Source organism: Perognathus longimembris, chromosome 5 (assembly GCF_023159225.1).
Source record: "Perognathus longimembris pacificus isolate PPM17 chromosome 5, ASM2315922v1, whole genome shotgun sequence".
Taxonomy (NCBI): Eukaryota; Metazoa; Chordata; class Mammalia; order Rodentia; family Heteromyidae; genus Perognathus; species Perognathus longimembris.
The window spans coordinates 61,317,251-61,331,448 of NC_063165.1; the positions used below are offsets into that span (position 1 = coordinate 61,317,251).

Below are 14,198 nucleotides of genomic sequence, written 5' to 3' on the forward strand. Positions count from 1 at the left end.
TATATTATAGCTTCTAGTTCCACATTTGCATTGTACGAGAGGCTGTGGACAAGACTGCATGCTGACTGTAGGCAGAACTCATGTGTCACCCCTGGATCTCCTAGCTCTTGCCTTGAGACAACGCGGGGGGTGCTCAGTATTGCAGAGTACGCGCAGGGAGAGGGCGGGAAGGGGTAAACTTAAAACTCACACTGGAACAGATAAACGGAAGGCGCTCTTAACTTTCCCATAGGGACAGGTTCTACCGGTGGGGCGTGAGAGGGGCGGGCTGGAGCAGAGTGTGGGCGGGGCCTGGGGCGGAGTACGGGCGGGGACTGCATGGCAAGGCTGGAGCGGAGCGTGGGTGGGCGGGGCCTCTGGCGGAGCGTGCTAAAGGCGGCGTGGGCGTGGCCTGAAAGCCGAGCAGGGGTGTGGCCTGGATCCGACCCCGCCCCCGTCCGTCCTCGAATGGGCTCCGCTTGCTCAGGCAGCGCGCCCGGAGTTTTCAGCGCTGCACGAGCACCGCTGTGGCCGGGGTCCGAGAGGCGCCGCCGTCATGCGGCCGCTGCTCGGTCTCCTCCTGGTCTTCTGCGTCTGCACCTTTGCCCTGTATTTGCTCTCGACGCGACTGCCCCGCGGGCCAAGACCGGGTTCTCCCGAAGAGCCCGAAGGCCGGTGCGTGGGGAGGGCGGTGGGATGGGTTGTGGGTCCTTGGACGGGAGTCGGGGCCGAGGATTGGGGCGTTGGGGCCGGAGATTTCGTTCCAGGGCCGGAGAGCGGATCCGCTGTCGAGGGCGTCCGGCTGGGCTCGGGCCGGCGCGGTGGGCCCGTGTGTTCCGAAGACGCAGGCTGGGCCGTCCATAGCGGGGTGCCTTGGGGAGAACCTGACTTCCGGACTGACACTCGTTCACAAGTGATGATGAGGTCTCCCTCCTCTTTCCTGCTGTCTGTACTTTTCGGCCTTCTCCCTATCGACTAGGCGAGGCCGGAGGCAGCACAACCCTACCGGGCCGGTTTTCACGATTGCTGCACACTGCGTCTGCCAAGTGTATGGAAGTGTACCCGGCACGTCATTGCGTTATGGAAGGGTTTACTGATATTCAGATATTAGGACAACTGTATTCAATGACTGGGTTCTTTTGCTCTTAACTGGATAGGCTCTGTTGTGGGCTTTAGATACACAAAGTCAAGCGTTCTCTTTAGAATAATTGATCATTGATAGCTTCAACGATTGTTTCTATGACAGAGGCGGAGTAGCCTTTACATTGTGACCTTTGCACAAGATTCAGAGTCTAACTGAGTAAGAACCAGGTGAAGAAAACAGTTCTTTGAAAGGATTGCTTTCAAGCCTGCCATAGAGAATGCAGTGTTTATAGTGTGGGAAAGATATACTTAGCTTGTTAATGAATTATAAAATAGTCTTTTACCCAGTACTTTATCTGGGCAGCAGAGTGATATCTGAATTGTTCAGGGCTTGTGGGGGAGGGGCTGCAATTTAAGATGTTTAGTGCTTGCTGGAAAATGCATCCAGTTGCCTCATAAGAATAGATCAAAAAGGAGCTGAGAATGTAGCTCAGTGGTAGAGCTCATGGTTTGGCATGTGAGAAGACCTGGAGTTCAATCCCAGCACCAAAAATAAGTAAGTCATAAAATCTAAGAGCTAAAGTAAATTTAGCGATTATCTAGCAGCAGCCCCTTACCCCCTTTTAGGTGAGAAAAGTGAAGCCTACGGACTAGCCAGTTCCAAGCTAGGTTACATGAAAGGAAAGTAGGAGAGGGAGATGCCAGCCCAGGTTTCTTGCTTTCTAACCAGGCTTCTTCGGCCTGCCTCTATGTTGTATTAGGTCACTCATCATCTTGAGCCCATGTGTTTCCTGCAGAGCAGGTGTTGGACATGTTCATAAACATACTTTGGAAAGCAAGTAACTTTCTTAGGCCCTAGGCTGATCTAGACCCTTGTTTCTGTCTGATTTTCCACCCCTTCTTCCCCCCAGGTTGCTGTGGTTCCCCTCAGACCTAGCAGAACTTCGGGAGCTCTCCGAGGTCCTTCAGGAGTACCAGAAAGAACACCAGGCCTATGTGTTCCTGCTCTTCTGCAGTGCCTACCTCTATAAACAGGGCTTTGCCATCCCTGGTTCCAGCTTCCTGGTCAGTGTCCTTTCCTCCTCCCTGCCCTGCATCTCCATCTATATAACATGCCTACAGCTGAACCTCCCACAGTCTTGCATGGGAGGATGAGTTTCAGTAATGGAGCAGGGAACCCCCAAAGCTTCCTTTCCTCCTCCCTGGCATCATTGCTCCACCCCAGACTCAAGCTGGATCTATCCAAGCAAAGTTTTGTCTCAGAAATGGAAAGAAAAGCAAATGTGTCCAAGGATGGCAGGTAGCTGTGTGGTGGTAGAGGTCAGGAGCTCACTCCTTGGGTCTACCTCCGTACTGTCTTTTCTTAAAGGGATCCATCCTGGCTCTCCCTGGTGTGGTCTTGGCTGTGAGGCTTAATCTCTCACCAGTAGAGGTAATGACAGTCTAGGACACAGGTTGTAGTAAAGAATCTAGTAAGACACAGTATGTACTCAACAAGTCCCCATAAGCACTTTTTGTTTTCTTTTTTGGATCCTGAGCTTTGGCAGGATGATGTTTGTCATCCAAATGCATTTAGGAACTAAACCTGTGTGTGTGTGTGTGTGTGTGTGTGTGTGTATTTTGGAGCTTGAACTTAGGGCTTGCATGCTGCCCCTGAGCTTTTTTTTTTTTTTTTTTTTTTTTTTGGCCAGTCCTGGGCCTTGGACTCAGGGCCTGAGCACTGTCCCTGGCTTCTTCCCGCTCAAGGCTAGCACTCTGCCACTTGAGCCACAGCGCCGCTTCTGGCCGTTTTCTGTATATGTGGTGCTGGGGAATCGAACCTAGGGCCTCGTGTATCCGAGGCAGGCACTCTTGCCGCTAGGCTATATCCCCAGCCCCGCCCCTGAGCTTTTTTAAAAAATCAAGTGTAGTACTCTAACATTTGAGGACAGCTCCACTTCCTCTGTTTGGTGGTTCATTGAGAAGTTTGGGAGATAAGCATCTCACAGACTTTCTTGCTGGCCCTGGCTTTGAACTGCGCTACTTAGATCTCAGCCTTCTGAGTAGCTAGGGTTACAGGGATTTCCCATAGTACTCTTCCTGCCTTGGAGGTCCAAGGGATTCTTTGATGTCTTCAAGAGGGACAGACTTGGGATCAAATCTCAGCTCCCCACATTGCCTGCTTTGTGGCTTTGGGAGATGTTCCTGATTTCTCCGATCCTCCTGTACTCTACCACTTGAGCTACTCCAGGCTAGCTTTTTGCTGGTTGTTTTTTGCTTTTTTTTTTTTTTGCCAGTCCTGGGTCTTGGACTCAGGGCCTGAGCACTGTCCCTGGCTTCTTTTTTGCTCAAGGCTAGCACTCTGCCACTTGAGTCACATCGCCTCCTGTACCTCTTTTTAAAATGGAGGAAACAGTCTCTATTGCAAGGGCTGTGGGAAGAGTTGGAAGTCACTATGTGAAATGCAGAACAGTTCCTGAGCCCCTTTTGGCTTCCTAGCACTTGGCTCTTTGCTGCAGGTGGAAGAGAACAGAAAAATCTTCTTTTTCCACTGGTTCAAGGGGAAGCTAAGCTTTCTCCAAAAGTGTCAGCTAGAGCGTGCCAAATAGGGAATCCCCATGTTAGCATGTTAGCAGACTACATAGGTGCAATTCCAACCAAGTCAAAGAAACAAACATCTTGTACACAGCTTGCTCTGTCTTACTGAAAGATTGCCAAGACTGGGGCTTAAACTCAGGACCTTGTGTTCACTCCACTTTTTTTTTTTTTTTTTGGCCAGTCCTGGGCCTTGGACTCAGGGATGGTGCTCAGGCCTTGGACTCGGGGCCAGAGCACTGTCCCTGGCTTCTTCCCGCTCAAGGCTAGCACTCTGCCACCTGAGCCACAGCGCCCCTTCTGGCCGTTTTCCATATATGTGGTGCTGGGGAATCAAACCGAGAGCTTCATGTGTAGGAGGCAAGCACTCTTGCCACTAGGCCTTATTCCCAGCCCCTCACTCCACTTTCTTGTTCATGCCAGTACTCTACCACTTGAGCTACTCCAGGCTAGCTTTTTGCTGGTTGTTTTTTGCTTTTTTTTTTTTTTTTTTTTGCCAGTCCTGGGCCTTGGACTCAGGGCCTGAGCACTGTCCCTGGCTTCTTTTTTGCTCAAGGCTAGCACTCTGCCACTTGAGTCACATCGCCACTTCTGGCCATTTTCTGTATATGTGGTGCTGGGGAATCGAACCCAGGGCTTCAAGTATACGAGGCAAGCGCTCTTGCCACTAGGCCATATCCCCAGCCCCAGCTGGTTGTTTTTTGGAGATGGAGTCTCACAGACTTTTCTGCCCATGTTGGTTTTGAACTGCAGTCTCAGGCTCCTGAGTGGCTAGAATTACAGGCATGAGCCATTGGTGCCCAGCTTGCTTACCCCCTTTAGCCCCTTCCTGTCTTCTGTGGCTTTAATTCAATCCTTCTCCTTATTTGAGAAGTGAAGAGGGTGACGCTTGCCATATGTTTTTGGTTGTTTTTTTTTTTTTTTTTGCCAGTCCTGGGGCTTGAACTCAGGGCCTGAACACTGTCCCTGAGCTTCTTTTGCTCAAAGCTAGCACTCTGCCATCTAAAATCAGGACCTGTGCCCACTCCACTTTTCTTGCTTATGCCAGTACTCTACCACTTGAGCCACTTCTGGCCTTTTCTGTTTATGTGGTACTGAGGAATTGAACCCAGGGCTTCATGCATGCTAGAAAAGCACTCTACCACTAGGCCACATTCTCAGCCCTGTTTCTCCTGTTTTTATTCACTCTCTTAAAATGGGGGTTGATTTGGGCTGTAGAAACCTCCGCAGGGGAAGGGATTGATGATTAGTAGCTGATCAGTTGCTGAGTTGTAGCTGCCATCCATGCTCCTTTGCTTTCTTTGCAGAATGTTTTGGCTGGTGCCTTGTTCGGGCCATGGCTGGGGCTTCCGCTTTGCTGTGTGCTGACCTCCGTGGGTGCCACCATCTGCTACCTGCTCTCCAGTAGATTTGGCAAACAGCTGGTGGTCTCCTACTTTCCTGATAAAGTGGCTTTGCTGCAGAGGAAGGTAAGGAGCGGGCGCATGCACTGGGCCCCTGAGTGGCACCTCATGTCCTGAGAGGGGAGAGGAGTAGGGATTTTCCATAGTGTTCTCCCTGCCCTGAAGGCCCAAGGGGTTCTTCAGTGTCAAGAGGGACAGACCTGGGATCAAATCTCAGCTCCCCACATCGCCTGCTTTGTGGCTTTGGGAGATGTTCCTGATTTAAAATGGAGAAAATAGTCTCTATCACAAAAGGCTGTGGAAAGAGTTGGAATTCACCATGTAAAATGTAGACCAGTTCCCGAGCCCCTTTTGGCTTCCTAACGCTTGGATTTTTGTTGCAGGTGGAAGAGAACAGAAACAGCTTGTTCTTCTTTTTACTGTTTTTGAGACTTTTCCCCATGACACCAAACTGGTTCTTGAACCTCTCAGCGCCAATTCTGAACATTCCCATTGTGCAGTTCTTCTTCTCAGTTCTTATTGGTAAGATGCTCTGTAAGCCTGAAGCACATGTTGCCTTTTTGTCAACTTTCTGTAGAGAGTAGAGGGATTGTTATTCAGGGCTTTTAGATCAAGCATAGCTGCTATTAATAGGGAATGCCTGAAAGAAATCGAGATCTTCAATCAGAGCTATTCTGGTCATATCAGCTTTCACACAGAGTGCCCAGCATCTCGACTAATGGAGTTTGCCACTTCCCGGGTGGCCTAAAGCCTAGGGAGACTGGAGCCTGAGGTTCTTCCTGTCTGATAAGCTGTGTGACCTTGAGTGGTCGGTGGGCCTCACCTCTCATATGCTTCCTCTATGAAGGAAGAGAAATGCATTATCAGGGACTCCTAAACCAGTCAGCAGCTCCGGGGCAGAGGTGAGAAAAGCTGAAAAGTAGGCTCCACCCCATTTAGTTTTTCTTCCTTCTCCCCTCTCCAAGCTCCCTTATTCCCTCCTTTCCTCTTTCCTTCCTCCTTCTCACCCTCTCTTCTTTCTTCCTTTTGTGTGTGTTGCTTTTTTGAGGGAGGATCTTGCTATGTAGAGCAGGCTGACCTTGAACTTAACACTATACCGGCTTCTATCTCCATATTATAGGTATGTACTATCATCAGTCTGAGCAGCCATCACCCAAATTTTTGGGATCCAGTTGCTTCGATGACTTTTTAGAGTCTGAAAAATATGAAAAGTAAATGTCATTTTTTTTTTTTGCCAGTCGTGGGGCTTGAACTCAGGGCCTGAGCACTGTCCCTGGCTTCTTTTTGTTCAAGGCTAGCACTTTACCTCTTAAGCAGCAGAACCACTTCTGGCTTTTTCTCTGTGTGTGGTACTGAGGAATCGAACCCAGGGCTTCATGTATATGAAGCAAGGACTCTACCATGAGGCCATATTCCTGGCCCAGTAAATGTCTTTTAAGGAACCATCTTTTTTTTTTTTTTTTAAACCTTATGCATCCTGTAAATTTCATAATGCTGGTGTTTTCTATTTTGGCTGATGGGTATCCAGAACCAAACTTACTCAGAACCAACCTTGGGGTCCATTACCAAATATATGAACCTCATTGTACACTAACTTACTGCCTGAGTTACATTTTACTTTTGCATTCATTTGGATTTTTGCTATTAAAGTTTTAATTTCTACTTTTCAGTACTGGGGTTTGAACTCAGGACCTTGAGTTCTTGCTGGGCTTCCTTGGCTGGCACTCTACCACTTTAGCCATACATCCAGCCCGGTATTTTTGCTGGTTATAACTTTCTGGATCTCTGAGGATTACAGGATTACAGCTAGGATTACAGATGTGAGCCATGGTTTTTATCTTACTGTAATGCACATGAACTTGTCTACATCATCTCAAGTTCTTTTGTTTAAAAGGGAAGGAAGTGAGAAAAAGAGGGAAGAGAGTAGAAAGGAGAGAAGGAGGGGATATGTTTAGAGGTGAGGTGTGAGTTGAGTGAAAACTGAAGTCATTGCTCCGAATTCTTGGTCATCAGTGAAATATTATTTTCTTGATGTTTTTGCCATTATGAAACAGCTCTTTCCCCTTTTCTTCTCCCAGGTTTGATCCCATACAATTTCATCTGTGTGCAGACAGGCTCCATCCTGTCAACCTTGACCTCGCTGGAGGCTCTGTTCTCTTGGGACACTCTCTTTAAGCTGCTGGCCATTGCGCTGGTGGCCTTGGTTCCTGGAACTCTCATTAAAAAATTTAGCCAGGAACACCTGCAGTTGAATAAAAGAAGCAACACTAACCGTATTAGTAGAAAAGACACATGATCAGGTTTTCTGCGTGCCACAGCCCTGGACTCAACGGCTGATCTGTGTGATGGGCATTTTCCTTTAAAAACCCTCACTGTTTTTCAGGTAGCCTCAACAGGTGAGTGATATGTGTGCTGTCTTGCCAAAGGGAAAAACCACACACACATACCCTCTGGTCTAGAAGGAGAACCATATCCTGTTTTTAATCTGGCCTTGTTTGGCAGGGCTCTGTGAAATGGAAGAAGCCAATGGCTGCCTAGAATTCCTGTTTCTGTTTCATTCCCTTACAATGGACTCTGGATAGTCTGTTGGGGTTTGCCTTTGCATATCCCTGGGTGTCTTGGAATAAGATGCTGGTTGACTTTGTCCAGATTTGCTCTTGCAAAGTAATAAGCTGTGTGACCAGTGTCCTGTTGAGTAGTTGTGGATGTAATTAGTATCAGCGCTTCCTTGTGAACCCACATCACTGCTTCACTCTTTATACCATTCATGTCTTGAAGAGTGTTTCTTCTGCTCTTTTTTGCTGACGATCTACCTCTTCCATAAGGCAAGGGAAACAAACTGACCAACTACCTAGGATTTGCACATATAGCTCAAATGCACAGTGATTTCTGTGATGCTCAGATGTGTTCAGACACATTGATGTTACCCTTGTATGTCAAACCTCATGGTTGCAAACAGACTATTAAATATGAATGGAGCAGACTCTGTTTTGGATACGTTGTGGATAAATGTTCCCCTATCTGGACAGTACAAGGGTCCTTGTCTCATCTGAATTGAATAATCATTTCCTAGTATGTACTTCTGCATGGGGCATCCCTTCCACCTCCTTCTGCTAGAATAGAGTCCGTATTCTGGGCTGCCAGCCAGTGTACCCTATGCACATATTTCATCATCATTGCTGAAGGTAACTGAAGAATATATTTTTCAAAGAAGTTGGTCTTACTACCTGGTTGTGTTATATGTAATTGCCTAGAGACTTGCACTACCCCATAACTGCAGTGTTGGAATATAGCCCTTGGCACCTGAACTGACCAGCTCTGTGTCCTGTATCAGACAGGAAGAGCTCACTGGCACTGATTGTCATCTGCTGAATTTTTATATCACTTAGCCAAAAATCTTGCTAAGGGTTTGAATCTTGTTCTACATGAATTCGAAGCAATTCTCATATTCCATAGGAAGAATAAGTTCCCAAGTGATGTTTTTTGGATATGACATGGTCCTTTCATATCAAGGCTCTTAGTTTTCAAAGTGTGTTTCTTTATACTTGGGATCTTGGCTCAGCTTCTTGAAAACTGTTTATGTAGCTCCCTCCCCACCCATACTGAGATTTGAACTCAAGGTCTCAGACAGCCAGGCAGGCACTATAAACACCCTCCCCCCCCCACCCCCCAAGCCTTGCTTCCAGCTCTTTAAACTGGTGCTTCTTTTCAAAAGAATGATAGTGATAATGAGGGTGGAGGTGAGAAGGAGGCAGACTGGACTTCAAAACTGGCAGATCTGAAGAATTCTGGGTGTAGGGAAAGAGAAAGGAGGCCTTTTTCTACTCTGTTGCAAATATGAGTTGTTGACCCCTTTCAAAATCAATATCTGCCCTCCTCCCTTCCCCCCTCCTGTTTTGCTCTCCTGCATCATACTACAAAAATGTGCCTTTCCAGTACAAGTTTACAGGTAAAGGGATTTCTTAAATCTCTGTAGTGAATAAGTGGATGGAAAAGCTTGTTTGTGCATGTTGCTTTCAACTGACCTTAACAATGGGTATCAGAATTGACTTTCTCCTCTTGAAATAAGGATACTGGGCTTAACCTACATGCCTTGTCCTTACAGCCATCCTGGCACCTGGGTGATGGGGGCTTTCCATCCAGCTGCGAGGGGGGGTGAGGGGGGGCGAGGAGGGGGGAGCCTACAGATGAGATAAACCATTCTTAGAATTGCAGATGCTTAGCTCCAGGACAGCTAGGCTGTTTAGCCCCAGGAAAGTTTTGCTTCAGAGAATGTTCATCCCTGACTGTTCCCATCTCAAGCATTTGGCTTTTGCCTTTTTTTTGGCCAGTCCTGGGGCTTGAACTCAGGGCCTGAGCACTGTTCCTGGTTTCTTTTTGCTCAAAGCTAGCACTATACCACTTGAGCCACAGTGCCACTTCTGGTCTTTTCTATATATGTGGTGCTGAGGAATCAAACCCAGGACTTCATGTATATAAGGCAAGCACTCTACCACTAGGCCATATTCCCAGCCCTGGCTTTTGCCTTTAAAAGCTTTGTGGTAGTTAAATTCTGGGCTGCAGGTCTGAGACAGGAGTCTGCAGTCGTGGGCTTTCTAATAAAGATTCCCTCTGTAACCTCTCAAAATGTAGCTTCTCTGTTTCTCTTAATCAAATTCCCATATAATTCTGACCAAAGTTATTCCAGCTTCCTATTTTCCTGTTCTCACTTTCTAGTGAGGTCACCAGTAACACAGAAGAGTTGCAGGATGGGCAGCTGAATAACAGAAGAAACAGAAAGTCTGCCTAGGCTTTTGTGAGGAGACACAGGAAGAAACTGGAATGAAAATGCTTCTTTCCCCTGCATGATTGTGACTAAAAGGAGGATGAGCTGTGGGAAGCCCAGTCCTCTTCTCGCTGAGGTTCTGACAAATGCTGAGCCCAGTAGGGCAGCTTACAGGGCCCAAAGAGCACCTTTCGGATAAGACAGGACAAAACAGTGAAGTACACTTTTTGTTTAATTTCATGCATTTGTGTTTGCGTGATAGTCATTCTTGTTCCCTCTGCTGTTCAACATAAAGGGAGCCAGCATCCAAACACTAGAGGGAACAGACACTACAGGAGACAAGGGGATTCATTTGAGACTTGGACACACACACACACACACACACACACACACACACACACACACTCACACACACACAAAATCATTTCCTCTAAATGAATATGAAATCAAATCTTATGAAGAATCAAGGAGGGTCTTCCCATTCCCAGAATCTGGGAAGTCGTTACTCAGGAGGTGGGGAGCCCCTGGGGTGATGCAGTCAAGAGGTAACACCTGATGGCACACTGTGGCTTTAAGCCCTGGAGGACTGTGGGCACTGGCCAGGGCAGCCTGGGGCCCAAAGCCAGTGAGCCTCTGAGAAGTGGTTTGGTAGGGCAGATTCTGCTGGGAGCTTCTTATAGCAGCCTTGCCATCAGCCTGGAGCAAGGCTTGTGAATTCTTGCTTTCATGCCTGGACCACATGGTAGTCAATCCTTTGTTTCTCAGAGCAGTGATGTCAGAGCTCCCCTCTTCTGCCATGTCCCTGAGAAGTGCTCCAGGTTCCACAATGGTCCTCTCTGTAGCAGCCTAGTGCACTGTGATTCAAACAAGCATTTGCAGTATGTCATAACATGCAAACAAGCCAACTCAGGGCTATCTGAGGCCAGCCTAAGAGGTTGGTAGTACAGAGGTGGGAGTCCACTGGGACATTTGTTCTATCACCTCAGCAAAGGAAAACCTTGCAGCCTGGAAAGGCACTATTCATACTGACAGTACAAAACAATGTCTTGGAAAGGATATCACACATTAGTTTCATAGCATTTGGTGAGGAAGAAAGTCTGGGGTTCCACACACCACTACAAGTACACACTACAAGGTGGGGACACAATCGGTCAACAGAATGTGAGTGAAGAGAAATTTGAAATCTGGCTCCTCAGGAATTGGTGGTTACTCAGTTGGAACTGCAGTTCAGAGTAGAGGCAAGTGGCCCTTTCAACCATGGGACTGTCCCTCCAGCAGCCTGAATTGGGTGCATAAGGAGAGCACTCCTGTGTTCTTCTCATTCTTGCCTCAGGGAAATGGAAGCTCTCAAACCACCTTTAGGAAATGGATTATGCTCTTAGAGCTGAGATGGCAGGTTTTGCTTTGCACACCAATCCGGTCCAGCAGTGATGGATACTCTGCTGGTTTGGAGAGGTTCTGAGGCTGTGTCTAGGCTCAACAGGAAAGAATTTGATGCTTAAAAAATAATATTGGCTTGGGTGTTTAGGACAGAGGTGAAAGATGGGAGTTAAGTGGTAGTGTTTTGGTTTCTGGCTTAGTGGAGAAACAAAACTTATACCACAGGATAGGAGAAACATTCTGCATTCTACATAGGTTCTGTGCTTGGCAATCCAGTGTCAGGAAGGTCAAGTAGGAATGTTTTATAAGGAAAAAGAGCCAGGTGCTGTTGGCGTATGACTAATCCTAGCTACTCAGGAGGCTGAGATCTAAGGAGGATCAAGGTTCGAAGCCAGCCAGGGCAGAAAAGTCTCTGATATCCAATTAGCCACCAAAAATCTGGAAGAGGCTTAAGTGGTAAAGTGCCAGCCTTGATTGAAAAGCCAAGCAAGAGTGCAAGGCTCTGAGTTCAAGTCCTGGTACTTGCACACACACACACCAGAAAGGCATGGGGGGAAAAGGTAGAGCATTTGATGAATATGGATACATTCACACTGAGAGGATATCAACTATTTAGGGTATAGGACTGAATAGTCTAGTACCAGGACAACCACAAACCATCAGGATAGGGGAGTTATTTAATACAATGGGGTCCTGAAGAAAATGCCCCACTTACTAGAGCCCATGAAAAGAGTCCTTAATCCTAGAAGGATGAATGTATTGAAAAGTTCGAAAAGCATTTGGAGAAGGACATCTGAAATGATTTCCCAACCCAGCTAGCATCTTCAACTTCTTGGGTGGGTGGTTCCCCACAATCTTGCAAACAGGTCTAAGCTTCAGTGTGGTAAGATTTCTCCTTTTGCTAAGCAATTTTGAGAGGAATTATAATTCAAGGACAAGCTCTAGAAAAAGAAATCAAAAGCAAATGTTCATCTGGGATACAAATAGAATTTCATCTTGCAGTTTGTCCAAAACAGCTCAATGAATATGGACATTTATCCAAAGAGGCTTATATTTTTAATCAGTCATGGAAATTGAAACCACCATCTTCTGAGCTCCTGAAAACAGTGTTACAGCTGACAGGATGGAAGAACTGGCCCTTACATTCCCTGAGCTCTTGATCAACACTTCTGATGATTGTGCAGCTGTTCTCTAGTAACACAAATCAATCGAAGATTTTCCTGATTTTCACAAGATGGGAAGTGAAAGACAAGGTTGGGATAGTTTGTTAACTTTTAACTTTTGACTGAGGAGATCATTTTTCTTCAAAACTTCTGGTCAGTTCTACTTAAAAAGTGTTTAATGTGGACTCTATTCAAATACAGTGAGCAAAGCATCCAACACTACTTCCCTAATATACACATAGTAGTTAATCTAGATAAAGTGACATTAACATGGCAGACAGTCAAGATTGGAATGTAAAAAATCTGATCAAAATTGGGAGCTGTTGGTGGATTTTCTAGAAGACCATCACTGAAATCTCTAAACAGAATAAAATGATCCTCATGTTTTGCTATTGCCATTAAAGTTGGCAAAAACACAGAAACAACTTAAAAATGTGGTGTTTTACATTAAACAGAAAAGGGACACACAGAAGAATCACACCTCCATTCAAGAAGTAAAGCAGAGAGATTCAATGTGCTAGGCAATCAAGTCAGAGGAAGGGAAATAGAGCTTTTTTTTTTTTTTTTTTTTTTTTTTTTTTGCCAGCCCTGGAGCTTGGACTCAGGGCCTGAGCACTGTCCTGGCTTCTTTTTGCTCAAGGCTAGCACTCTGTCACTCGAGCCACAGCGCCACTTCTGGCCGTTTTCTGTATATGTGGTGCTGGGGAATTGAACCCAGGGCTTCATGTATACGAGGCAAGCACTCTTGGCACTAGGCCATATCCCCAGCCAAAATAGAGCTTTTTAAGATTCCTCCCCAGCCGTGATCCTCTAAGTGACTAGGATGGCATCGTAGCTAGGCATTTTATAACATGCCATAAGTATATATATATTAGATACACACATATATGTATATATATATATACACACATATATGTGTGTATATATATACAAGTTATTAAAGATAGAGATATAATATATATAACTTTAATTTTTTCCTGTTACTCTAGATTGGGAAGAAAAGGCTGGTTTTGTGGGATCTGGCAGGAAGGAAATTAATTACCTACTATGTTGCCAGTTCTTCAATCCAACCCATGAGTTTCATGAAGAAGCTCTCTAAGTCTGTTCCTTTCATGGCACTAAATCGTTCTCTATTTACTTCTAATGTAGTCCCATGATTTTATTTCTTAAGAAGTTTAAGACAATTTCTACTTTTGAACTATTGGTTCAAAGCCTACCACCTAAGAGCTTTCATGATCAGATCAAGGGCAACATCATAAGGAAAGTGAGGGGAGGCGGGGGGCTGAGGACAGAGAGACTTCCTCAGGCCACTGCTGCTGCACACAGACAATCGGGATACAACTATGATGAACAGGTACCTGGAGCTCCCCAAAAGTCTTTCCATTTCCAAGTTCTCATTTAAATCACAAAGTCCATACTAATTCATAGTTAGCAATAAACAATCATTGTGCTACATTGTAAACCACACCTTCTGATCGACAGAAAATGAAAATGATAATACAAAATAAAATAAAAAAGACAAATGCCATAACTTAAGGTTTTTCATGTAGTCCAGCTACAGAATTTGTACAAAATGGAATAATTTAATGCAACAATACTGTTCTCTGTATAAATTAAACAATTTCCTTCATCCTACCTATGGACTGTAAATTAGAGACACTAAGTTTTAAGTCAGTGTCTCAACATAAAGTGTAAACAAATGGAGGAAACAAACAAAAGAGCTGTTCTAAACTCCCTCCTGCCTTTCGTTTTTGGCTGATGTAGTCAATGACGCTTAGAGAAGGGGCACCATTCCCACCTGTGTTGGAAATGCTTTAACACAAGCATGCACAAGTCTCACAAATCTCTCAC

At 45.8% G+C, this 14,198-nt stretch overlaps 1 protein-coding gene and 1 long non-coding RNA gene across 2 annotated transcripts; one reads left to right on the top strand and one right to left on the bottom strand.

Moving 5' to 3' along the window:
* Nucleotides 1-451: 451 nt before the first annotated feature.
* Tmem41a (transmembrane protein 41A) lies at nt 452-7,466 on the top strand. The gene is made up of 5 exons (XM_048347015.1): nt 452-654; nt 1,974-2,127; nt 4,944-5,105; nt 5,423-5,561; nt 7,118-7,466. The coding sequence occupies exons 1-5, from the start codon at nt 536-538 to the stop codon at nt 7,333-7,335; spliced, it is 792 nt and encodes a 263-aa protein (XP_048202972.1). The 5' UTR covers nt 452-535; the 3' UTR covers nt 7,336-7,466.
* Nucleotides 7,467-10,023: 2,557 nt separating this feature from the next.
* LOC125351914 lies at nt 10,024-12,902 on the bottom strand. Its single transcript, XR_007211056.1, has 2 exons — nt 11,723-12,902; nt 10,024-10,208 (listed from the first exon to the last, which is right to left on the bottom strand). It is a non-coding gene; the product is annotated as an uncharacterized LOC125351914 (long non-coding RNA).
* Between the last annotated feature and the right edge of the window lie 1,296 nt (nt 12,903-14,198).

What these genes read in the sequence shown, in the direction of transcription:
- Tmem41a (XM_048347015.1), top strand. Translation starts at nt 536, where the DNA reads ATGCGGCCGCTGCTCGGTCTCCTCCTGGTCTTCTGCGTCTGCACCTTT. An exon ending in CCCGAAGAGCCCGAAGGCCG is followed by an intron (nt 655 to 1,973) that starts GTGCGTGGGGAG and finishes TCTTCCCCCCAG; the next exon opens with GTTGCTGTGGTTCCCCTCAG. An exon ending in TGGCTTTGCTGCAGAGGAAG is followed by an intron (nt 5,106 to 5,422) that starts GTAAGGAGCGGG and finishes TTTTTGTTGCAG; the next exon opens with GTGGAAGAGAACAGAAACAG.